The sequence below is a fragment of the Rhinatrema bivittatum genome, chromosome 4 (assembly GCF_901001135.1).
Source record: "Rhinatrema bivittatum chromosome 4, aRhiBiv1.1, whole genome shotgun sequence".
Lineage (NCBI taxonomy): Eukaryota > Metazoa > Chordata > Amphibia > Gymnophiona > Rhinatrematidae > Rhinatrema > Rhinatrema bivittatum.
Genome location: NC_042618.1, coordinates 366,295,825 through 366,323,102, shown reverse-complemented (window position 1 = coordinate 366,323,102; position 27,278 = coordinate 366,295,825). Strand labels below are relative to the sequence as shown.

Genomic DNA, 27,278 nt, shown 5'->3' with positions numbered 1-27,278 from the left:
GACCAGTATTGCGTTGCTGGGTCATACTGGTGCAAGTAGCTGTTCCTGCTCTGAGGTTCCTTGCCTTGGTTCCAGTCCTGCTTGTTCCTGCTCTGCCCGTGCTTGCATGCTCTCACCTCCCACAGTGTGCCTTGGGGCTCCTCCCTGAGTGGTTCAGGGGCTCACGCTCTCCCATGAGCTAGTGACCACGCCTCCACGTTCTCACATCAGCCGAAGGCCGCGGTCGCAACAAAAATTGCCCATAAATGTCCAAAGTAAGATATGTGATAATATGTTTGCCTCTTTTTAGCACGGAATTGTGGTTGTCATGTTTGTCCATTTGGATACATGAAATTAAGGGTCAACAAACAAATCATAGGTGTTACTTTTGTACTGAACTAATTTACTACCTCTTGAAACTTTGTCACATGTATCGGTTAGTCCAATAAAAAGGTAGCACCTACAACTTCTTTGCTGACGTTTAAACCTACTTTGTACCTAAAAGTGAAAATAAGAAACATTTTGCTTTGTGTCCCATATTTCCCTGAAATATAAAACTGCAGTAGTTTATGTAAGGGGATGTGTCTCTAGCTGCAATTGTCAAAGGTTGTTCTTAAGGTATGTATCTCTTGAGTTTTATATCTGTGGTTTATAAGTCACCAGAGCCTGGAACCCCAAATTGCACTTTACTAGGGAGATATAAATTATCATCATATTTCCAGAATAGATTTAAACAGAACTTAACCCTCAGACCTACCATATATATCAGATGAATTACTGTCTCATTAGAAATAGGAAGATAAGCAACAATATCTGGAAAAGCTAAGAGAAGCTGGAATGTAATCAGGAATGTGAAAATTCAAATGGAAGAAAAAGTAGCTAATATGGTATAATAGGGGAAACAAGACTTTTTTTTAGCTATATTGGTGATAGAAGGAAGTGCAAAAGTGGCATTGTGAGACTCAGAGGCGAAGGAGAGGAATATGTAGAGGCTGATGAGGAAAAAGGCATAATTGCTTAACAAATATTTTTGTTCACTGTGGAAGGGCCAGGAACCAAGACCATTTAAAACGAATACAAATAAGATTGGACGTGAGGTAAACCTCAATCAATTTTCAGAAAAATGTGTTTGTGAGGAGCTAACTAAACTTAAAGTAGATAAGGCGATGGGGCCAGATGGAATACATCCAAGGGTACTAAGAAAACTTCTGGCAGCTCCCCTGGCTGACCTTTTCAATGCTTCTTTAGAATCGAAAGTAGATCTAGAAGACTGGAGACAAGTGGATATGGTTCTTCAGCAAACTGGAAGTAAAGAGGAGGCTAGGAACTACAGACCTCTGTGGTGAGAAAATTAATGGAATTGCTGCTAAAACAGGGTAGTGCAGATTCTGAAATCCAATAGATTGCAAGTTCTGAGGCAGCTTGGTTATACCAGAGGTAGATTTTGTCAGATTAATCCAATCAATTTCTTTGACCGAGTGACCAGAGAGTTGGATCAAGTCAGAGTGCTAGATGTAGTATACTGGATTTCAATAAGGCCTTTGACACAGTTCTACATAAGTGACCTACATTGAGTGCCCTTAGTTTGGGCCCTAGAGTGACTGACTGGGTTAGAAACTGGTTCAATGGGAGGCAATAAAGAGTAGTGATAAATGGAGTTCACTCCGAGGAAGGGGGCGTTACTAGCAGTGTGCTTCAGAAATTGGTCATTGGACTATTCTTTTCAACATTTTCATTGGCAACATTGCAGAAGGATTGTTGGGAAAGGTTTATATTTTTGAAGTTGATACCAAAATCTGCAACAGTTTAGACAGAAAGGTGTGGAAAATATGAGGAGGGATCTAGTGAAGCTTGAGGAATGGTTTAGGGTCTATCAGCAAAAATTTAATGCTAAAAATACAGAATTATAAAGCTGTAAATACCCAAGGGAGAGGTATAGTTGGGGATGAAATTCCTCTAAGCATGAAAGAAGAGCATGATCTGGAGGTAATTGTTTCTGATAATCTCAAGGTAGCCAAACAAGTTGATAAAGCAATGGCAAAAACCAGAAATATGCTTGGCTGCACAGGGAGAGGAATGGTCAACAGAAAAAGGGATGTTATATTGCCCCTGTATAAGTCCCTGGTGAGTCCTCATTTGGAATATTGTGAACAATTTGGAGACTGCATCTTCAAAAGGATAGAAACCAATTGGAATTGGTCCAGAGGGTGGCTATTAAAATGATCAGTGGTCTTTGTTCTAAAGTATATGGGGACAGACTTTAAATATCTAAACATTTATACCCTAGAGGAAAGGCAAGATAGGGGAGATAAGATAGAAACATTTAAATAGCTCCAAGGTTTCCATGTAGAGGAGATGAGCCTTTTTCAATGGAAAGTGAGCTCTAGAACGAGAAATTGGTATGAAGGAGTAATCTTAGGAAATCTATTAGATAAATGAGGCTTGACCGATGTGCCGCAAATGCGCAGTAGAGAGCAGCTCTACTGCGCATGTGCGGGCGAACACGTCGGTCAGAGCAGAGCGTCAGCTCTTTGAAAACATGGCGGCGGTGAGGAGCGGTGGCGGCGGCGAGGAGCAGTAGCGGCGGCGAGTGGCGGCGAGGAGCGGTAGCGGTGGTGGCGTGAGGGAGGGAGGGACCTCCCCCGGAGATCTTCCGTTTGTGCCATCCGAAGGGGTTGTGAATGAGCTGAGAGAGGGGGAGTGACGGAGGGGGGAGTGACTGAGGGGAGGGGAGAGAGGAGGGAGGAGGGAGTGACTGAGGGGGGAGAGGGGAGGGAGTGACTGAGGGAGGAGGGGGTGACTGAGGGGAGGGGGAGGTGGGAGGGAGAATAGAGGGTGAGGAGAAGGGGAGGGAGAGGGGGAAGGAAATAGACCGAAAAATATTTTTTAATGTAGCCCGTTGTTACAGGCTTAACGGCTAGTATTTCTATATAGAGAAGGTCATGGATGCATGGAACCACTTTCCATTGGATGTGATAAAGATAAAAGTAGTATCTGAATTCAAGAAAGCATGGTCTAAACACAGGGGATCTCTGAGGGAATGATGGGAATTGTAAAGATAAATTAATTGGGTGGATGGGCAGACTAAATAGGCCATATGGTCTTTTTCTGGCATCACAATTCTATGTTTCGATAATGACCCTTAGAGAATTGTAGAGAATGAAAAGGTTGTGATCACCTAGGGCATTCCCATTCCAACAGATAAAAAGCTTGATGCAAGAAATATTTTGGTAAAGAAGAAGTGATATTTTGGTAAAGAAGAAGTGTCAGAACAAGCGTCTACTTTGTTGATCGTATGGAGAGAGAGAAGATCCTCAAGTATCTGCAATCAGAGACCAAGAAAATGTGGCAAAAAGATATAGAAATAATCCCAATTGTATTGGGTTCCATTGGTTTGATTTAAAAAAAAACAAAAAAAAAACAAACAACTTTCCAGGGACATGTAGATATGTTGCCTGTGCATATAACACCTTATGAACTCCAGAAGGGCATTAGCAGTGAATATGAGAGATTGAGATTTTACTCAACATACCCTGGCTTACAAGTGAGATTCATTCCTGTCAAGGTATGCGCAAAATCATTTGGAGACATTGCCCCAGATGAAAGATTGATAATTGCAGCTCAGGATATTGGATTATAAACAAGATGGCAAAGCAGATAAATGCAGATTCTGTAAAACAGAACTAGAACTAGAAATGGTTATACACCTCATCACTGGATGTCAAGTGCTGATGTCAGAAGGCCTGTATACAGAAAGGCATAATAAGGTGGCACTGGTAAACACTATAATATTACTCTACCAGAAAAGCCATAGGCTCATGATCCTGAGAATTGTAGACAGTGAATAAGTTGTGATCACTTGGGACATTCCTATTCTAACTGATAAAAAGTTTGATACAAGAAAACTGGATATTGTGGTAAAGGAGAAAAGCACAAGAATGGCATTGCTGATGGAAGTATCAATATCAAGCAATTATTTTGTGAACTATATGGAGAGAGAGAATATCCTCAAGTATCTGCAATCAGAAACCAAGAAAACATGGAAGGTATAGAAATAGTCCCAATTGTATTGAGTTCACTGGCCTGATGAACAAAAACATCTTCCAGGTACTTGTTGATATGTTGCCCGTGCATGTAACACCTTGTAAACTCTTTGGCACAATGCAAGTATTAAGAAGGACATTAGCAGTAAATTTGAGAGATTGAGATCAGACTGAACATACCCTGACTTATGAGTGAGGTTAATTCTTGTTGACGTATGCACAAAACTAGTCTCTATTTGGAGACTATCTTGAGTGAAACTTACTGGCCAGACTCAGGATTTACATAAACTGGGATCCGGATCTAGATTAAAAATGGGAGTAAATTGCAGATGAAGGCTTATAGCACCGTACCCTCTCATTCCTTAAAAGGACAAATCACAATTAAATGCCAACCTGAAAAGATAGGTGCATGACCAGTATGCAAAGATTCTTTACGTGAGAAACCAAGATAGAAAACAACAAACATTTATATACAGTCACTTGATTATACTGGAATACAACCAATACAACAGGCAGGGAGAAAGATGGACTCCCAACTCACAGCTTACATCGGTAACCCCCTCTTCTGTCTTGGGAGCCTGGAAGGCAGGGGCACATGGAATCCCAGAGCTACTTTCTTCCCCTTTTTCACAGTCCAACAAGCATCGGGGTAGAGTTCTTTCCACTGGGGGGAGGAATCAATCCTCCAATGCCTAAGGTGTTGTGGAGGTTCTTAATTTTGCAGGCCACAAAATTTTTACAGTTCACTTTTCTTACAATTCACTTTCACCACTAAAGGATGTGAGTGCCAACAAAATACTCAGGAGGCCTGAATTGAGTGGCCAAAATACATCTTTACTGTATAAGTTCTTAGATGGTAGAAGATGCCCTTTACACATTAGGTCTTGGCATAAGTGGTTTAAAATCACAGTTTTTCACATTCTTTCTGTTCAAGTGTCTCTCAGTAGTTGAGTCAAGGAACACGCTCACCCTCCAGGGCTTGGAAAAGGCAAGGCTTCCCAGGTAGACAGGGTTATCCTAGTTGGGCAGAAAAAAAATCCCCTTCCAAATATACTGACATACAAACAAATATGCAGACATACACTGAGTTAGTATTCCAGGATCCAGGTATTTGATGTAAATTTATTTGAGCACTTGCTAAGCAAAGGGATAACACAAAAGATAAATAACAGCAAGCACTAGAAAGTTGATTGCAAGTAAATAATAATAACAATAATAATAACTACTAAAAAAGCATTAAAAGATACATATAAAATAGCATATCTTATGTTCCTAATGAAAGTTCAAATGGGCCCAATGAATCTCTCCGCAGTCTCAGCTCCGGAAGTCTGACAAGTAACAATGATGTTGAGATCCTTACAGCTTTGCTCATTTTTATAGGACTTTCCTATCACTGCTTGAACTAGGAGTGAGTCTCCCTCCCTCCTACTGTTGTTATCACAGTTCAGCACATCTGCTTCTCAAAGCTTGGTACTATTTGGTGTTTGCTTCCATGACCTTTCTACTCCCAGTTTTATGTCTGACCTTGACTAACAGTTCTCATGGGTTCAGCACATAAGTATTTTTGAGTATAAACATCTGCATAGCTCTTAGAAGCAATAATATCCATAGTTCCTAGAAACAACTAGAGAGGACTCTCTGATCATAACAGCATTTGTATTAGGTGTCATAGATGTCTTCCTTCTCTGTACACAAAGATGAGATTTGTATATTGTACTCTCGACCTAGTTTGATGTACTCGCTACCTAGTTGCTATCAATCTAGAGGAGAGTACATTGTGCAAAACGCATCTTTGTGTACCTTTCTTCACTCTAAATCACATCAAATCTTCACTGATATGTACTATCCTGTTCATACATCTGATTGTGCATGTAAAACTGCCCCCCTATCTCATGCAATGTCAAACACCCCTCATTTTCATAGACTCCACCCAAACTCCTCCCTTTTGACTAAATTTTAAAAATTTGCATACACATCTTGCAATGCATTATTTATTGCATGCATTATGGCATTATCGCAGGTGTTAGGACCCTAACGCCCATGATAACGCCCTAACACGATTTGACCCCAAGTCTCCAGCAGCAAGGAGTTCCTGACCCTCTCTGAAGTTGTGTTGGAAGCATACTGCAAACTAAAGTTGCCCCTGAGGCAGCTCTGTGCAAGGGAGCGAAACTCGGCCAGAGTCGGGCATTTTAATAAAGGGCTTGTCATCATCTGATTCCTATTGTCGTCACTCTAACACGATTTGATAAATGACCCTATGAGTTTGGCTAAACATGGCCAGCAATTAGACAAACTCCCATTACTATCTCTTACTCCTAGTTCAAAAAGAGGTTTAAGAGTTAGGGCCATATGGTGGTAATTCCCAAAGAATCACCACTCATCCTATCTAGGTAGCCTTGCAGACCCATCCTTTCACACACAGAGGCAGGTGACATTGCTATGAGGGGTGTTAACCCCTTTCTGTCTGCCAGGAGGATGACCACCTGCTGTCAGTCCTCCAACATGTATAAATTGCCCTTGAATATGCGGGAGGTTCTGTTTGACTAGAGAACAATGGATGTGGTCCTGCTACCCCAAAAGTGAGATTAGGAACAGGCAGACAACTAAAGACCTGTTAGCCTAACTTCAGCAGTGGGGAAAGCTATGACAAAACTACTAAAGAAAGAAAGAAAAATATATTGCAGCATATTGAAACAAATAGATTACAGAACATTGGAAAGCATGTTTTTAAAAACTTGATTGCGTTCTTTAATGAGATGTTAAAAGTGGTAGATAAACATTGCCTATCTGGACTTCAGTAAGGCTTTTGAACTGTACCACGGAGAAGACTGCTGAGCAAGCTAAGTGGTATGAAAATAGGCCTGGAAGATATAAATTGGGCAAGGCCCTAGTTGAGCAGCAAGACGCAGAGAATGATGGTAAATAGAATCCACCCTAGTAAAGGCAAAAGGACCAGCAGAGTGCCTCAGGGGCTGGTATTACTAGCATCAGCTCTTTTCAATATCTTTATTAGCAACATTGATGAGGAACTTGAGGGAACAATATGTTAATTTGCAGATTACAGAAAATTCTGTAACAGATTGGAAATGCTGGAAGGGGTGAAAAAAATTAAAAGAGGATTTGAAAAAGCTGAGAAAAGGGCTAAGGAATTGCAGTGCTGCAAAGTATAAAATCATGCATTTGGGATGCAAAAATGAATTACAGTAACTTCATATTAATTAGAAGGACAAGAACTAGAAATTGTGACCCAGGAAAGAAACTTTAAGGTAGCCAGTCAAATGTAGCAAAGCAACTGGGAAAGATAACAATATATGCTTGGTTGCATAAACAGAGTTATCAGCAGGAAAAAAAGGGGGTAATATTGCCTTGGTATAGGTTGCTAGTGAACCCCATCTTGGGAAAGGGGGGATATGTGAGCAACATTTAAATATTGACTGCCTTAAATAAAGTATGGGAGGAGAAATTTTCCATTAAAAAAAAAGAAATTCAAGGACAAGGGTTGTGATCTGAAGTTGCAAGAAGGAAGGTTCAGAGATATCATGAAAAAATATATCTTTTCTGAAAGGGTAGTAGATGCCTGGAAAAGCCCATTGGCAGAGATAGTGGCAACCAAAACCATGAAAGAATTCAAGCAGGCTTGGGACAGATATAGAAGGACAATATTATGAACAAAGTTAGGAGGCTGCAGTATTGTAAAGGACACTCCCAGGGCCGGTGCTTCCATTAAGCAAACTAGGTGATCACCTAGAGCACCAAACTTTTGGGGGCAGCAGAATCCTGCTAACATAAGGCCCAGTGGGGTATATTGCAGGGCCCCAGGGATATAAATGGCTGAATGTATGGGCAATACCTGCACAAGTTTTGGTGGCTGTTTAGATTATTATAAAGTTTGGTGTTAAGATATGGGTAGAAATGTCTGGTTGGATTAAAGTTTGGGAATTTATATGCTCCTCTACCCAGGATGGAGCAACAAAGTGGAAGACAACAACAACTGACTAGGATAGGGTACAATATCTTAAAAATAGTCAAGCTGGGATATATCCTGAGCTCTGCAGACCAGCATAATGGGCAAATTAAATGGACCAATTATCTGTTGTCATCTACTCGGTTAGAATAAACATATTGTAAAAGCTACTATTTATTTATTTAAAAAACTAATTATACCACCTAGCCAATAGGTTCAAAATGTGTTACAGTAGAACATTCAAATCAGTCACTATAAAAATAATTATGCATAGAAACATAGAAATGATGGCAGAAAAGGACCAAATGGTCCATCCAGTCTACCCTGCAAGCTTATAGTAGTTGTGCTGTCATGTAGGTTACCCCATGCTTATATGTTTCCCAGACCATACAAGTCAGGGCCCTTGTTGGTTGAATCCAGTTCTTCTTTACACCCCCCCCCCCCCCCCCCCCCCCCCGAGCTTATCAGTTTCCCACACTAGCCTTCGTTGATTGCTGTTGAATCCAATTCCCTGTTATGCCGTGCCGTTGAAACAGAGATCAATATTTGAATTGCATCAAAGTAACAGTCTTATTGGTTAAGGGTAGTAACCGCTGCATTAGCAAGTTACCCCCATTCTTGTTTCCCCAGACCATAAAAATTGGGGCCCTTGGTTGCTGAACAAATCCATTTCCTCTTTTCCCCCTGCCGTTGAAGCAGAGAGCAATGATGGAGTTGCATTAACAGTATCAAGGCTACACCATCAAGTTACTCCATGCACTCTTTTCTTCATTTCCATCCTTTAGCCTTTAGGATTCCACAGTATTTATCCCATGCCCTTTTGAATTTTTTCACTATTTTGGTTTTCACTACCCTCTCCGTGAAAATACTTTCTGATATTGGTTCTGATGCATCCTCCTTGGAGTTTCATTTCATGACCCCTAGTTCTTCTGATTTCTTTCCATCTGAAAAGTTTGATGTTTGCACATCATTAAAACCTTTTGTTGCAGATCTTGGTATCATCCGCAAAGAGACAAATTTTACCTTCTATCTCTTCCACAATGTCGCTCACAAAGATATTGAACAGAACTGGTCCCAATACTGATCCCTGTGGCACTCCACTTAACACGGCTCGCTCTTTAGAGTAGGTTTCATTGTGTCTCCTATCAGTCGGCCAGTTTGTAATCCACTCCACTACCTTGGCACTCACTCAGAAGCTTCTCATTTTGTTCACAAGCCTCCTATGTGGAACGGTATCAAAAGCTTTGCCGAAATCCAAATAGATGACATTAAGCGCTCTTCCTTGATCCAATTCTCTAGTCACCCAATTAAAAAAATCAATCAGATTCGTCTGAAAGGACCTTCCTCTGGTGAATCCATGCTGCCTCAGGTCCAGCAACCAACTGGATTGTAGATAGTTCACCATCCTTTTTTTCAGCAGCATCTCCATTAACTTTCCCACCACCGAAGTGAGGCTAATCGGCCTGTAGTTTCCAGCCTCCTCTCTGCTACCACTCTTATCAAGCGGGACCACAACCGCTCTTCTCCAATTTCATGGCACCACTCCCGTTTTCAGGGATCTATTGAACAGGTCATTCATCAGACCTGCCAGGACATCTCTGAGTTCTCGTAGAATCCTGGAATGTACCTCATCCGGCCCCATGGACCTGTTCACATTCAGTTTCCTAGCTGTTCCCATACATACTCTTCCATAAAAGGAGTTGTGTCTAGCCCATTCCCTTCTATGGTCTGGTCAACCAGCAACCGTCCTTCTCCAGGGTCTTCTTTAGTGAATACAGAACTGAAGAATTTGTTTAATATTTCTCCATTTCTTTGTCTGTCTCGGCACATTGCTCTTTGTCACCTTTCAATTTCACTTTACATTTCAGGCTTTCCTTCTTTCTCTTATATAACTGAAAAATGTTTTGTCACCTCTCTTTATCTCATGGGCTATCCTTTCTTCCACTTGACCTTTTGCTTTTCTGATTTTTTTCTTCATCTCCTTTATTTTAACTCCAAACATATCCTCAAGTATGCTTAGTTGACACTTCTTCCTTGGCCCTACACTTGTATTTCCCCCTTATCCATCCTTTATATAACCCCTCAACCTATCTTCTCCTTGTTGCTACCCTCAATGACTTGATCCATCTGTTTTCAATGATTTAGATCAATATATATATATATATATACATTTACTTGGTTTTGTATATAATTACTTAGTTTATTATATGTATAAAATTACTTAGTTCTTCACCTTCTCGAAGCCATGTTAGCCCTTATTTTGTTACTTCAGTTCCTTGTTTTCTGTAAAGCTTGTTCGCTGTTTTTTGTTTCATGTAAACCGATGAGATGTTCCCAATGACTGTCAGTATATAAAATATTTAAATAAAATAAAATAAAAAATTTTCACCAGGTATTGATCCCTGTGTTCCTGTTTTTGGGATCCTTTATACTTCTTGAATGCTGATCTTTTTGCCTTTATTTTTGCAGCCACCTCCTTTGAGAACCAAATTGGTTTCTTTTTCCTTGAACTTTTGTTTACTTTTCTAACATATAGATTTGTTGCCTTTATAATAGCTTCTTTTAATTTAGCCCACTATTGTTCCACCTCACCCATTTTCTCCCAGTCTTCTCGTTCTTCCTCCAGGTACATCCCCATTTTGTCAAAGTCCATATATTTCAAATTCAAAACTCGGGTCTTCGTGTGACTTCTTTGTATCTTATTTGCAATATCAAACCATACTGTCTAATGATCACTTGTACTCAGATGGGCACCTGTCCGGACATTATAGACATTCTCACCATTTGTTAGCACTAGGTCCAGGATTACACCATCCCTCGTGGGATCCATTACCATTTATTTGAGCATAGCCCCTTGGATGGCATCAAGTATCTCTCTACTTAAAATCTCCAACAAGCAACAATTCTCTCTTCTTTCCCATTTGTTCGATGTCTTTGATCAGATTCTGTCCAGCTGAACTGGATGCAGTTGGCATTTGCCCCTGCTGTTCACAGGATTATCTGTCTATTAATGAATTGGATCAGCCCCACCCCAAGACAAGCTGCCTACTGCTAGGTGAGGTTTTTTTTTATTTTATTTTATTTTATTTAAACCCTCCTCTTTTCCACTGCTAAGAATTAATATCAATACTCCACACTTTAGAGTTGCAGTCTGAGCTATTCAAAGACACACCAACAATGAAATATACAAAACTTCTGGCTATATTTCAAAGATTTAAGGCTGTAAAATAACATCAAACTAAATAACAAAATCATAAAAACATCATAAAATGACTGAAGACCCTAAGAAAAAGTTTTTAAAAATAACTAAGAACATTGAAAAGTGAAATAAATCAACAGGACCTGCAGTAATTCAGAGGTGGTGGACAGAGTCAGTTCTGACCCTCCTTAATTTCAAGGTTAAATACCAGTTTAAAAAGATGGGTTTTTTAAATCTTCTTGAATGTTTTAGGACAAATAGTATTGCTGAGTGACAGAGGCAAAGTGAGACTGGCAATTGAAAACATGTGCTCTCTTGTCTCAGAGAGATGCACTAGTTTTAAAGATGATACAGTGAGAGGTCTAGCTTGTGATGTTCTGAGTGATGTAGTTGGAATATAAATTTTCAATAATGCATTAAGACAGTGAGATGTTCAGCAGTTCTGGGCTTTAGATGAACTTCTGACAAAATTCAGTAAAACCTGCTAAGGCTTTTATCATCTGAAAGCAGTAATTGTTTATTCTCCTTTCTAGTGGAAGATCAAATGTTTCGTTCTGTGGAGGGGCAGGCTGCCTCAGATGAAGAAGAAGAGAAGTGGACAGGGGATCAACAATCTCAGATGGCTGAAGTAAAGAAACTCTTGGCCAGGCTTTCCTGCTGTGGTAGTGGGTATGTCCATTTTACGGACACAACCTGTTTTGTGTTATCATTTTATGTGCCAGCTTTTTTAATTTCATTTGTACAATTAGTCAAACTGTAACCTCAGAGGTCGGTATTCAAAGGCTTTTTCATCAAAAGTTGCCTAGACAAAAACCAAGAATTTTAAATTCTGCCCCCTACCCTCACCTCTGCCCTGTTCCCTAGCTTGATTTATTTCCAGGTAACTTATTACCTGCACAGAATTTACCCAGATACAAAGAAGTGGTGATGGAGGCATTCTGGGGGTGTGGGTGGTTAAATTTTAGCTGGCGGGCCCTGTTATTCAGCACCACCAGCTAAAGCTAGCTAGGTAAGACTGGTCAGTAAAATACCTGCCCTAAGTTATTTATTTAAAAGGCTTCTTTCTTCTTCCTAATTCAACACAAACCATTCCATGTGGATTACATTGTAAAACACATCTCATTGAGATTAGAACAAACAGGACAGACGGACAAAATAACCATAAAAATTTTAAGAAAGTATCTACATCAAATTCATCCCTTAAAGAAAATCACAAGAGAAAGCCAAAGAGGGGTACGGGTTGACATCAAATGCCTGCAACAACAGAAGACCTTCAGCTTCTTTCTGAATGTTTTATAATGTGGTTCCTCATTAATTTCTAAAGTTGGTTATATTCAGTGGCAGAATTATTTGGATGAGTACCACTAAATATCCGGGTTAAGTTACCCGGATAACATTCCTGCTCATCAGCCCGTTGAATATCTACCTCTCATTTTCCAACAGAAATGTTTTCTTGATTATTTAATAAATGTGGAGATACAAGCAGGGTTGGCTTTTCCATTAGGCAAACTAGGTGATCACCTAGAGCGCCTAAAGGGAGGGGGAGGGGGGAAGCAGAAGAGGTTGCTGGGGATTGGGGTTTGGAAGGACAAAAGGCTGCTGGGAAGTTAGGGAAGAGAGAGAGGGGTTGCTTAGTGGAGAAAAGGGACTGGGGAAAGAGAAGGAGCTGCTGGGGTGGGAAAAAGGAGTTGTTGGGGTTGGTGCGAGGAAGAAAGGGAGGGGTTCTGTTGGGGGAAGAGGTAGGGGCGATTGGGGAGGGAGAAAGGTGGTTGCTGGGGTTTAGGGATGGAGAGAGGGATGCTGGGCCAGAGCCACCACTGGTACATAGGAATGTAATGGAGACTTAAAGTTTCTAATACCCCTGCACCAGCCCTGGCTACAAGCAGGTTATCTTTGGGCTTTTACCTAAAATACCTTTGAGATGGAGGTGAATTAACAAAGGTTCTTTGCAGGCTGTGGTTCTGTTAGCAGGAAGAACATCAGATTTATCCAATCACAATTTGTACATGAGATAATGCAGCAACAAAAAATAAGCAGTGATGAATCCCCTAGTACAGGGGTAGGCAACGGTCCTGAAGTGCCACAAACAGGTCTCATTTTCAGGATATCCACAATGAATATACATGAGGTATATTTGCATGCACTTCCTCCTCTGTATACAAATCTATCTTATATATATTCATTATGGATGTCTTGAAAACTAGACCATTTTGTGGCACTCCAGGACCAGAGTTGCCTACCACTATCCTAGTAGATCAAGCTGAAGTGTTGCTCTTTCAGAGAAGTGGTAGTCTTGGGACAGAGGCCTGAAAACTGAGAGATCCATATTCAAAAGGCTTGTCCAACTAAGTCTGGGACAAAGCTGAAGAAACCTGATGTTTCAAATATCTCCTCTGCTGACCGGAAATGTTCTAGCCACGTGAAACATTACCCAGCTAACACCCAGATAAAAAAAAAAGGTGTTCCAGAGCAAGGCTTAAACTTAGCCAGATAGCAAAGATATTGAGCACTACCCGGAAAAGTTTACCTGAGTTAAGTGTGATCATGGTCCAGAGCAGGTCTAGTGATCTGGGTACGTTTAATCAGACAACTTTAAAACTACCCAGCTAAGATTGTCAATAATAATGATAATTTTTTAAAGCAGGCCTGATTCCCCAACCCTAAAATAATTAAATCATGTTGCAGGTCATTGTGGCCATAGGCCCCTCCCCCCATATAACTTTAGCCATCTATATTCACCAGAAGACTGAATATTCAGCTAAAGTTATTTGGATAACTTTTACCTGGAAGACTGCTGCTCTCTGACCTACTGAGTATAGACCTGCTTAATGTTCAGGTCCCAAAATGTCTGGGTAGAGTAATGAGGCTCAAACATTTGGGAAGCTTAGGTACTGTAAGTGTAGCAAAATGCTCAGAAAGCGGAATATTTAGGTAGATAGTTAATACCGATGTATGTGGCATACTGAACATCTACATTTCATACAAATATTTAATTTTACAGATGTGATGACAAAATGGTGAAAAAACTCATGTCTTATTTTGGAAGCTGTAGCACCGAGGAGCAGAAGAATGCTATGGTAGGACTGGTGCAGAGATTCAGCAAGTTAAGTGAGCAGCCAGAACCCAAAGAGCAGGAAGGAACCGCACGTGAAAGCGATATGGAAGAGGTAGCTATAACCACTATCATTAAAGTCCTTTGTTTCATGTTATACTGGAAGGGGGCCATTTCCAACTCTCCGTCCAGGTGCAAAGTCTGCCGGTATTTTGTGCCCGTGCATCCTCTTCTCAATTTTCAAAGAGAAAGTGTAGGCATACTTTTCCTTTAAAAACTGCCACGCACTTTTCCATCTGCTGCTTCTGCAGGTAAAACCTCTATGGGTAATCTGCTACTTGTTATTTTCATGGAATGTCCTCAAGCCCTTCCCTATTTATCTGTTCTACCCCCACTCATGGTTTTTTATAAACCTCTTATCATTTCCCTTCTCAGCCGTCTCTTCTCCAAGCTGAAGAGCCCTAACCTGTTTAGCCTGTCTCAAAGGTGAGCTATACCATCCCCTTTATCGTTTTTGTTGCCCTTCTCTATATCTTTTTCTTGAGAAGGGCAACCAGACCTGCACACGGTACTCTTGGCTTTGTGAAATGAGTTGGTGGTGTTAGCCAGTCCTTAGCTGATTGGTGTTCATACCACCAGAAATATCCCATTATAAGTAATACTTCTGTAACTGGTAGGATCAGCAAAGATTCCAGGACTGGTAATTAATGCATCCAGTATTTGGCTTGAGGATCACTAGCAGAGAACTGTGAAGACATTTCTGCGGCACCTACTGTACTCGTTATTAGTGGAGTTTATCCTTCATCCTCCACAAATACTGAGATTATTAGCAATAAGAGTTATGAATTAGTTGGGTTGAAAAACCTAACCCATTTGGAGGTCCCAGTTTATCATAATTCAAGAAGCAGACAAGTTTTCTTTTACGAATGCCTCCTTCACTATGGCTTTATTCTAATCACCATCAACTAAGAAAAGGAAATCCCAGGTACAGTTAAGAATCATTTCAGTCTCTTACTAAAATAGTACTTGACTTGTCCCTGAGGCTGAAAAGCTGTGGGAGAAGTATTAAATATTAATTAGATTCATAATTGTATCAAATAAAACTGGGGAAAGAGAAACTTTGAACAAACCCTACAAATATTCCAGGCCAATTTTCCTCACAGCCGTGCTGCTGAAGTTCGATTTTTACATGCAGAGTAATAAACAGGAGGATAATAGTTTGACTTCTAAATTTATAAACCTAAGCTCTAATAATAATTAATCCATTTAATAATAAAGAGGTCCATTTTCAGCCACTGTCTAGCCAGCCAGCAAAGCCGGACAAACTTACCTGGCTAATTTTTTTGGAATATTCCATGGCGCACATGTGCTGCTGAATATATCCGGCTGTCTTAAAGTTAGTTGGATAAGTTTATCAGGCTAACTTTAGGACTACTATTCAGCAATCCTAATGTTATTCAGCTCTGTTACTCGGCTAACACTGAAAATCGGTATTTATCCAGTTGAATAACCACCCTGAAATGCCCCCCCCCCCCCCCCCCCCCCCCCGAGCTAGCCAGATAACTTTATAGCCAGATAACACATTATCCAGCTATCTCAGGGCTGGTCAGCATGGCAGAATTCTCAAATCCTGCCATTTGTCTGGATAAGCCCAAACTCAGCTGGACAAATGGTCCTGAATATCAGCCTCATATATTCCATTTATATTTCAAGCTGCCTTTCCACTAGAAATATGCTGATTATAAATCCACTTAAATGATTCCACATTTCTCTATATTGCTCCTACCGATACTAAAAAGGTGTTGCCTCCAACCTGGTTCTCAGTTTTGCCCCTGTCGACTTTTTCAAGGAGGGACCAAGATGGAGGAAACCAAACACTTTCCCTTTGCCAACAAAACTGTAAAACAAACACATTTTTTTTCTCAGTATAAAATATTTGCTTATAAATATAATACAACTGGCTAGAAATAGTAGGAAGAACAAATGTACCTTTTACCTGTACCCACTCTTACTACTCTGTGAGGGGAGCCACTGGAGCTGAGGTCTGGGGGCAGCACCACACATGGCTTGGAGGTTTGCTGGGGGAGAGGGGAGGGCATGGCACTGGTCTTGAATCGCTGCCTAGGGGCAGCAGTAGACCAAATCTGTCCCTTCGTCATTCTCATCTCATAGGGCTTTTGATGTAGACCCTGCATCATTTTGGTAGCTTTTCTCTGGACTGCCATGACCCTGTCTGTATCCTACAAAATGAAAGTAATAATCTTCCGCTTGCAGTTTCCTGAATTTTCACTGTCGTCATAGTTAACAAAACTGCCTGGTCGGCTTTCAGAGAAATGGAAAAAATGTCTGTTTCTGTAATCTATCCATCTAGCGAAATTCTGAAATATGTTTTGTTTAAAAGAACATTAAATAACCACAGTCACCTTTATGAAATACTTCACAAAAGGGGAGTGCATTTTAAGCCTAAGTCATCTCCTTTTCACTTGGTGTAGAATGAGGGTGAAGGGCTCTGTGCATTCAGCTTCCTCTTTTGGTATCGTGCAGGTGAAAAGTTCATTGCTAGGTGAGCTGCAGCAGAAGGCAGAGGAGACTGAACTACTGAAGATGGAGTTGCAGATGCTGGAGACAGAGAGAGTTAGGCTTTCGTTGGTGGAAGAGAAACTCTTGGACGTTTTGCAGCTTCTGCAGCAGCTTCGGAACTTGGTAAGAAAGTAAAAATGCTCATCACTCACTGAAAGCTTCAGAGATCCCAGTATCAGTTTTGGGGCTTAGAACTTTATGCTGAACTTTACACATTTGGAAAATCTACCTTAAAATGTGTCCTAACCTGGAGCTGGTTGTGTTTAAATCCACCTCACTAAGGATTTTTTTTTTATTTTTTTTTTAATTTAAAGATTCTTTTTCGCAGAGCTGGACAGCACTGTTTTAGGTCTGAGCAGGCGGCTCCTCCTCCTGAATTTGGAGTTGTCACCCTATCACCTGAATTCCCTTTGGCTCACAGGCTCTAGAAAGCTAAGTAACATTTAGATGTTGCCTGAGGATGGGATCTTAGTACCTCACATGGCTTGCGGCTTCAGAATATAAGACCTACCATACTGGATCAGAAAAAAAGGTCTCTCCAGCTCAGCAATCTTTAAGAATCAATTTTCAAAAACCATTTTTCCGCATAAATTGCTGTCCAAAAATTGCCCACCTTATATGGAAGTAAAAGCTGCATGGAGATCAACAGCACGCTCCTTCTCCCTGTGGTGCAAGCAGGATGGGATCTGAGGAGGGGTTAGGTCAGGGAAGGCCACAATGGGCCGGAATTTTCAACCTACACATGCAGGGTACATTTGTGCACGCTACCCGGCGCGCACAAATGTACGCCCGATTTTATAACATGCGTGCGCAGTTAATCTACTTTTATATTTACGTTACAAAACCCTGTATTTTCTAGAGGTTATGGGGTTAGACCAAAGTGGTCCCTGCTTCCATCATCAAAATCACTAAACCTCTCTCATACATGGTCCAGATCTCTTATGGACAGATCTGGCATCACCACATTGATCAACTGAAAGGTCGCTCATCCTCAGCTTTGGAGTGCCTCATGAGACCATGAAAGTTGCTCATACTGAGCACTCTATCATCCCAAAGGCACTAATTCTCCTTTAGCTCTGAACATACTCTCCCTGCCAGAGCCACCACCATGTGAGGACAATGATCTTGGCTCATCAAGGACTAAAACTGACCTCTAGAGACTTCGGTGAAATTCTGAGTGGCTCCTGCAACTGGACAGTTATGTCAGCTGGGGATTTATTTTATTTATTTATTTATTCGTTTTTATATACCGTCATTCGGTTTAGCCATCACAACGGTTTACAGAATCAAAACAACTATCAGATAAATTATACATAGTTGCAAAAGAAGAAAACAATAACAATAGTGAAATGATAGGTAGAGGAGGATGGTGGGGTGAAAGAGGGGGAGAAGGGAAAGATGTAAAAAGGAAAGTAACAAAAATAGTATTAATTCATCTTAAAGGAGGGCTTCATATTAAATTTCTGAAATTGTAATACTTAAGGTTGATGCCAGTTGTAGTTACTGTTTTTTTCTTGTTTGGGTTTGAATGGTTGAATTGATTGTAGATGGGGTGTTATGTATGTAGCAGGGGACACTCTAACTTACAGATTGTTCAGGTTTTGTGCTAGATATTCTCTTGGTTTTTGTTCCTCTCTTTTATCTTTTCTGGCTGTGTAGCTCCCACCTAGGTGGGCGACGGTGTACATGATAAGTTGGTTAATATCTGTTGGCTCCATCTCATATTCTACAGTGCAATAATCCACTACAGTATGAAAAGTTAAAAAAAAAAAAAAAGATCTATCCATCAATGATTGCACTGCTTAGTTTATTTCAGACATACTTGTGATGAATAATGTGTGTTTTCCGATGGCAGAGAATGAGTGATTGACATCACAAATGAGTACCTACTGCATCAAGACACTGCCTTGTCAGTCTCCAGTAAGCAGTCTTATTGACTGGCATCCAAAGGCCAAGAGTTTAGCAAGCAATATGTTAAATCCCTGCCAGAATGCTCCCTCCTGACCTGTGTCAGTCACTTTCTAAGAATGAGTTCTTCTGCACTGTCAGTTTCAGTAACTCTGGAGCAGTGTAATAAAATGTTTAATGAGTGAAGGGACATGCAGTATCACCTAAAGAATTCCTACTGTTCCTTTCTTTTTAACTCCATTCACACTCAGCAAAATGTCAGGGCTGGGCCCTGGCCTGTGGCCTAATGACAGTGACACACATTGCCATGAAGAAGACCTGGGTTTAATTCCTAACGCCTCCCTCTCCCCAGATCAGAAAGCAGAGGGAAAGCTGCAGAGACAACATTCATACTAAAGATGTGCAGTCACTTTAACAAAGTTTTGTTTCCGTGATTTAGCATTAAATGCAGAAACAAAATGAAATGTGAAAATAATGGTAAAAACAAAACAAAAGCTTTTCCCATGGATACCCTAATTCACAGCCCCCCCCCCCCCCGAGATGAAGGAATCTCAGCCATCATAAAATAGTGACATATAAATAGATTTCCTACTACTGTTGTTTTCATTTTATACCCAGGCCATTTAATAAGGTGTGGGAAACTGCTCCCTTGCGTGCCCTAGGGCTGGATGCCATTTGGGGTAAGATCTGCCAGTAATGTTTGCACACAGACTTTATCCCACGTTTTCAAAGCTTTGAAAACGCTCAGGCAGTTTGCCCTCACAAAGTATAAAATAATCTACACAAAGTGACACTAACTCTTCAGAGGGCATATCTTGCATGGGCTAACACAATGGTGCACAGGCAACTTGATGGACCTCTGGTTTGACCTAGTATGGCAATTCTTATGTTCTTATGTCTGACTTGTTCTATTTTTCCAGTTGGTGTTCTAGGGCCTATAGTAAAATTTGCAGTGCTGCCCCTTCCAGGTACAGTTGCTGCTGCTTGAATCCTGGGAGTTAGTGTGTTATGGTACAGCAGATTTGCTATATAGGTTCTGAATGGTTTTTTTTTGCAGGGTTTTGTGTTACTTCACAAAGTTTCTGGCACTACAAGGTGTTTGTGCAGCTGTTACTGAGGTGACACCACAATTTAAAATGTATTTTGTATGGTGAAGTTTTTTGTATGTCTCTTGGAGAGTGTATCCCTTTTGGGTACCTTGGTGGGGGTGCCATCTCATCCCTCACTTCAAGCAGCAGATTGCCTTAAGGCTGCCCCTGACTGCCAGCACCATTTATTGTTAAAGTAAAGCTCTGCTCCTGCTCCTGTCTGCTGACTCTCTGAACTGTCTCCCTGAGCCTGTCATTGTCATCATCAAAGGCAAAGTCAATGTCACATGTGTCAGCACGTCAAAGGGGACATTTTGGACCTGGCCTTTGTTGATGATGTCAGGCTGGGTAGGCAGTTCACAGTGACAGTAACATGGCAGCAGCTAATTTTCTGGTGCACCACCAATTTCAGCAGTCACCCTACGTCCCTGCAAAGGCACATACTTTTGAAAATAAAAAAGCATGCACATATAAGGCCTGACTCCACTTCCTGGGATGCCTGTCTCCAATGCATATAAAAGTATGCGCAGTTGGGTAACGTGTGTACTTTTACTCGCACTGTGCCCTGAGCTATTGTAGAAGAGCCATGTATGCGCATAAAATGGTGTTTTATGCAAGTATATGGCTTTGAAAATGATTCCCAAAATTCTTCATCTTGCAAGATGCTTGCAATGAAAATACCTTGTAAGGCAGATTTAGAACACCTGAGCTACTGAGTAAATAGTAATAATCTTCTTATTTCCTTTGCTTTTAAAGCACGTTTCAAAGCGAGCTTTGGGGAAGATCTTGCTAAGCACCTTGGAATCCTGCCACGATCCCCAACATGGTAAGAAAGTGAAAAAAAACTGAAAACAAGATTTGGGAAAATTGTCTTTTATAGTTATTTTGTCATGTGATATGCAGGGCCGGCGGAAGCACTAGGTGAGCTAGACCTGGGCTTAGAGCGCCAACCATTAAGGGTTGTGAGCAGTGGCGGCAAAATGGAGTGGGGATTCAAATTTCCACTCCTCTTTGCTGCCGCCGCCACTTGCAAGCCATGTGGGGCTGCTCGGGAGAGGTAGGAGTCGGGCCTGCGACTGGGGGGCGGGGTGTGTCAGCGCGACCTGGGGGGGGGGGGGGGGGGGGGGGGGAGGTGGCACAAGGCAGAAGGTGCCTAGGGTGCCTAATCCCTGACGGTATGAGGTTCTGAACAAGATGAAGAAAGCAACTAGAAAACATAAAAGAAAGAAGAAAGATCATTATACAAAACATTCAAAAACAGAACTCTAAGTCCATTGAACTTTTAGAAAGAAATTCAGTTTGCAACGTCATTCACTTTGAGGTCAATATTCAAAGCTGGCTAAGTAAGGACTTGGCGGGCTAGATCAAAGCCTTTGAAGCCAGCCAGTTAAATGTATCCTCCTTAAAGTGTGTTAGGTGCCTAAATTTAACCAGACAAATTTTGGATGGGCCTAGGGCTGGAGTTAGGCGGCTAACCACTGATTTTCAGCACTAGCTGCCCAACTTGGCCATTCAAATTTAGGAGCTACAGTATCTGGTCTAAATTTGTCCAGCCAGCCTCCCTCCCAGCATCCCTTTCTTCCCTGCCTCTGACCCTTGAAACGCCAGAAAATGATCATGCTGTGGCTAGATTTAGTTTTAGTATGGTTGAATCTCCTTCCCACCTCCCCCCTAAATGTAGCTGGTTAGTGCTGAAAATCTGGCACTGACTAGCTAAGTTCACTTTAACAAAAATGCTACAGTTGACAGGGAAAGGCTCAGTAACCTCTTCGATTTTGGGAAACGGTTATAAAATATTGTATAGGTGGTGCCTTACCCTGGTTAAATTAGCTAAAATGTATCTGGGCAGCTCTGCTCTTTGCTGGCTAATTGTGGGGAATGTGGTCATTTTTTCCATATTTGGTGGACTTGCCCTAAGGTTTCAAGGTAGCTGAAATAACCAGTATTAGAGTTCTGAAACTCCCTAAGCTACTTTTGGTTTCCTTAGGCCTTCAGGATATTTATTTATTTATTTATTTATTGGTGTATTTTTCTATACCAACATTCGATTTGACATATCACATCGGTTTACATACAACATGATGTCTAAGGCCAGCCTTATAATGACATGATACAGTGTAACAGATTAACTAACTAAGTACATATAACTTAGTTAATTGATAAACGATATAGACTAGTTAGTTATAGACTAGTTAGATATAGATTTAGTTAGTTAATTAATAAACAATATAGACGTCTTATCTGGCATATTATTGTGAGGGCGCATTGCGAACTTGCTGCTTAGTGGAAAAAATTGAGGTTCCACAGAAAACACATCTGCAATCAAGATTAGCTTGTCTCTTCATTATGTTTAAACTAACTGCACACTTACATAATGATATTTCTAGATTTGAAGCTACCTGGAGCCCTTTCATGTCTTGGTGGCACACTTTAGACTTAGGTTCCCCGGGTTTTAGATATTGGGTCTCTACGTGCCGAGTATTATCTTGAGTGGGCTCTTGCTTGCTTTAGGGACGGGATTGATGGGGGGTTGCGCTGAGGATGGAGGGAGGGGAGGTGGGCTGGGGAGAGAGTGAAATCAAATGATGTCTGAGAAGTCACTCTGAAGCTGGAGGCAGGTCATATTGGTTTGGGGAGTTGTGGGGTGTTTGCTCTTCCTTTTAGGATGTGTGAAGGGGTCTTTAAGATACTTGTTTCCATAACCATTATTGTACTTCTACGACAGTTACCTCTCTTTTGTCACATGTACTGCTTGAGTTGACTTGCTGTTGATGAGTACTGGTTCTATAGACTTTGTCAATAAAAAGTACATTACAAAAAAAAGCCATGGGTAATTGATTTGGGTGCTTCTTTTTTTTTTTTTTTTTTTAAGATCCTGTGCAAATGTATTATCAGTTATTAGGAGATTAAGTTCATCTTTGTTGATCCAACTCACTTAGAAACCTTTCTTGTTGACAAATCTGGATAAATGTCTAGGCATGGGTGGGATATATGTAACCCCTTTTTTTGGGAGTGGTGATTCCCATAGGGTACACATCTAATTTATTCTCTTCGGGGCAGCTGTCACAGGTGCTTGCCACATTCATGAGTTAATGGCCTCACTGATCTTCAGCCCCCCTGTCCTCTGAGTCCAACCATCCAGACCCAAAGGGGCAGAGTTTAAACACAGTCCTTTCCAAAAATGGGATTCTTCTAGCCTTCAGTCGTCTCACACTGCCAAGCCTGTCACAGGTGCTTGCCTCATTCAGGGAGTGAATGGGTTCACTTGTCAGTCCTGGAGCAAAAAGAGGTCCTTACTGAAACCAAACTCCTAGTGACCCTCTGGCAAGGTGTGCAGAGAGAAGTCCCCTCCAAAAGCAAATCTTGATGAGGCAGGGAGGCCTCACCAGGGGGGTAAGAAACAAACATCTTTACTGCTTGGTGTCTGCACTGAACTGAAACTAGCCCCACCTAAATCTACAAATTGGCTGGTTATAAAGCAAAGAGGAACCAATCCTGGCTGTCCTAGATGGGAGGAGGACAAGAGGGGATAGATAAATCACAAGATGTTAACTCTACAGGAATAGAGCTAAGGGGGGGGGGGGGGGTCCTGCCACTTATATAAACTGATTTTGACTGTAATTGCTGGTCACCTCTCATTATCTTAATATAAACATTGTTTTTTTTCCTTCCTTATCATCCCAATGAGGACTATAATAACTCACAATTTATTTGTGTATTTTCTTTTTTTGTGTATCATGTTTTCTTGAAATTTTTTTCATTTTAATCCTTGTTTTTGAACTAAAATGCTAATAAAGATAATTAGAAAACCACTTGCAAGGAAACTTGAGCACAAACAATGCTCCCAGTTGAAGAACCTTTGGCCTTAGTAACAAAAGACATCTGTGAAGAAATGTTTTGAAAATAAAAACTCTTATTTTCATTTTCAAAAACCTTTCCTCACAATGCTTAAAGAACAATTTCAATATCCATTCCCTATCAGGGTCCAATGCTAAGGAAACAATTAAGGTTGCAGAGGTAACCGATTTCACATTTAGGGGCCGATGCAATACGGTGTGCTGAGCCGAGCGCACTGTTAACCTGCAGTCGGACGTGGGTAGAATAGGCGCTAATCAATCCCCTAATGCAATAAGGGGATTAGCGCATATTCAAGGCAGAGTGAATCTAATAGCAATCATCACATGCAAATGCATGTGACTGAGGCTATTAGGCATTCACTCCCGATGCAAAAAAAAAAAATGTGTGTCTCGGACGCACATTTAACTGTCATCTATTAACACCTGCCAGGAGCAGGGGCAGGGGCGCGTTAAGAGAGCGGGTGCTGACACCCGCTTTCTACGTGAGTTTATTGCATCGGCCCCTCAGTGTCTCAAAAAAAAAAAGCTGTTACTTCCAAGCTGTCTTCTGAAAATGGAGATACATCAGCACAAGTTCTTTCTAAATTTTTTCTTTTTATATGTTAGAAGATTGTATGCTCTAGAAACCAGAGGAATCAACTGTGATGGAACTGTAAAAATCTCTACCAAGTAACGCGGGAACATTTCCAGTGCAGAAACAACTGGAGGCCCAGGAAAGTTAATAAGCTGCAAATTCTGACACCTCACCAAGTTCTCAAGGTTTTACACTTTAGAACACAAATATAGATTCTTGTATCTCTGCCATCTTACCAGCCTGATTTTCAACTGTTTCCTCATGGCATTTAAGTAATATGGGTAGCCAAGACTGACGCTTCTGCCTGCACCCGACCCTTTACAGCAAATGAATACACACAACACCAGATTAGGGATCAAACAGGCTGCAGCTTTTATTAACAACATCCCGGAGCCCGAGCCAGTTCATCATAACAACAGATTTCCCCCCCTTCCCCCCCCCACCCCCGCCCATCTGCCACCAACCAGCAAGACGGGCACTCACAGGCTATCCCAGCCTGTATGTAGTCACATCATTGGAACACCCCCCACGACCCCCGCCACCACCCAGCAAGGAGCCAAGCAAGTCGACCCCTGCCACTGCCCCAGCAAGGAGGCGTATCAGCAAAAACTGCACCCAGTTGTTCTGTTAGGAATCCCTGACCTGACCCTTGTCAAGTCAGACAATTTTAACCACCTCTTAATCCCCCAATCGGCTCGGGCTACCCAGCACAGGCACAGGTAAGAATTACCTGCGACCCCCAAAGATGCAGCCAGGGTCCCCACTCAGTATGTATTCCAAGACCTCTTGAGGCGCATTCAAAAAGAGGTCCAAGCCTACAAAGGATAAATGGACCCCATCCCCACTAAACAGCCCTGCCTCGAGGTCCCAAGACTAATCATGGCGAATATGAGAACACCCCACCCCCCCATACCAGCTAACCAAGAGCCAACCTGCTGGTTTGCCTTGGCACAACAACAGCGCCAAACCTTCTTTGCAATCAAAGCAGGCCTTGGAATTATATCGAACCAGCAGATTACAGCAGTAGGGAACAAACAGGAAACCGTCACCATGTCCCTGTGCACCATGCCAATGAACCTGAGGCCCAACATTTTGCCCCAGTCATTCCCGCCCAGGTGGATGATTAAAACATCCGGCGGGCTAAAATGGCTGAGCTCCCTTTGCAGACAGTGCAGCAACTCCGTCCAACGCATTCCCCGCTGCCCAAGCCAACAAACATTCACCCCCCAACCCTCCAAGTCCAAATGTGGCCCATTCTGGCGCCCACGGGCGTGAGAATGTGCCCAGGCTATGTAGGAATGTCCCATGATCCACACAACCGTCCCCTGGCATGCTGCAGCTGCAAAGAGAAAACAATATTTCGGATGACTTAAGAATTACCGGGCCGCACATATCTGGTAAAAGCATCCGACTTCCACCTACCAATTCTTTGGATCACTCCACCCAACAAACCAGAGGTCGCCGCAGATATCGCTGCACCAATCCAGAAGGAGTAAGTCCCGAACCTTGAGGTATCTAACCCCAATGCAGTCAAACACGTCCGCAGAACCGCCTCAAACTGATACTTTGTCAGGGGCCGCAAGTCGTGGTGAACCAGAAAGTGAACCCCCCCCTCCAGTCAAATTCGCCCAAAAGCCACTTCGTTCACCAGAGGGCAGGTCTGCAATCCCGGAACCGAATGAAGCACCACCGACGACCCTCTACCCGCCTGATCGGTTTTGGATCTATGAATAACTAAGGTCACTGAATCATCCCGGATGCTCACATTCCTAAAAAAGAGACCAGTAGTCTCAGACCCCTGGGAGGCTCTTGCTACCAACTCGCTAATGCGAAAAGCGCCAAAAAAAGTGAACACAAAGGTGAGCCAAAACAGACGACACTCGTAGTCGTTATTACAAATAATGAGCAACGACTCCCACAGTTTTCCAAAATTCTCGTGAGTAATAGGGAGACACTTATCAGGGACTGCCGCAGACCCACGGGCCCTCCCCAGCATCAACTGACGAACCAGGAATCTCCCTACGGAAAAACCCCAGCTATGAGCCCTCATAAAAAAGGAGAATCCGGACAATTGCCTACCCACTGACGCCCTGGAAGCCCCGCTCGCCCGCGCACTCTCAATAAATTGCACGATGTATTCATCCGAGACTGGACCCCCATGCCAACCCAAACCTGCCAGGACAGACACAACCTTGCTTGCAGATACCACATAACTGCTCCAGGTAGACGGAGCTAATGATGCCCGGAGCAGCTTCCATGCTTCTGGGAACTGAAGTTCCAAAGGAAATGAGGCACTGACGCTCCCTGCTGATCTGCTTCTGGTGCGAGCTTCTGAAACAAGGACCACTTGCAACGAGAAAGAGAATCAGCCACAGCGTAAGCAACCTCGAGAACATGCCTAACCCATACAGTGATATTCAATCCCATACAGCAGAGCACAAACTCGCGCAGCACATCGGACACCAATATGCACTTCGCAGACAGCCTAATGACATCCACCACACTCTGGTTGTCACACCAAAACACTACTCTCCTGTCTTGAAATTGCAATCCCCAAAGGAACACAGATATGACAATGGAGAAACAATTCAAGGAACATAATGTTCTTGGTAACCCCAGCCTCCTTCCAGTCCTCCAGCCAAGGTGCCACACACCAGGCAACTTGGAAGTAGGCGCTGAAACCAACCGATCCGGTAAATAATTCTAAGTCACGGTTCGAGACAGAATCATCTTGCCATAATAATGAGCCATTAAAATCCGACAAGAAATGATCCCAAATCCGTAAATCCTCCCGCAGCTGCTGTTATGCGGATGTGGTGACCACTCTTCCGCAAACCCGCCATACCGGAACTCAACCTTCTCAGAAAAACTCTAGCCATAGAAAGTACATGGCAAGTGAAATTCAGACTGCCCACCAGGGATTGCATCTGGCACAGAGTTAGCTTTTTGGCCAGCAATGCCCTGGACACCAGATCCATCATGACCATCACTTTGTCTGCAGGCAAGCATGAGATCATCTCGACCAACTCAA

The 27,278-nt window shown here is 42.1% G+C and overlaps 1 protein-coding gene across 2 annotated transcripts in view; it reads left to right on the top strand.

Moving 5' to 3' along the window:
- The window catches only part of EFCC1 (EF-hand and coiled-coil domain containing 1), a 182,738-nt gene that overhangs the window by 144,257 nt on the left and 11,203 nt on the right, over nucleotides 1-27,278 (top strand). Inside the window, exons 4-7 of one of the 2 annotated variants that reach the window (XM_029600813.1) lie at nucleotides 11,722-11,857; nucleotides 14,235-14,355; nucleotides 16,785-16,943; nucleotides 20,573-20,642. In XM_029600813.1, coding sequence (XP_029456673.1) covers nucleotides 11,722-11,857; nucleotides 14,235-14,355; nucleotides 16,785-16,943; nucleotides 20,573-20,642 — 486 coding nt within the window. Of the gene's footprint in view, nucleotides 1-11,721; nucleotides 11,858-14,189; nucleotides 14,356-16,784; nucleotides 16,944-20,572; nucleotides 20,643-27,278 lie in introns of both variants that reach the window. The other variant, XM_029600812.1, reaches the window with a different exon arrangement.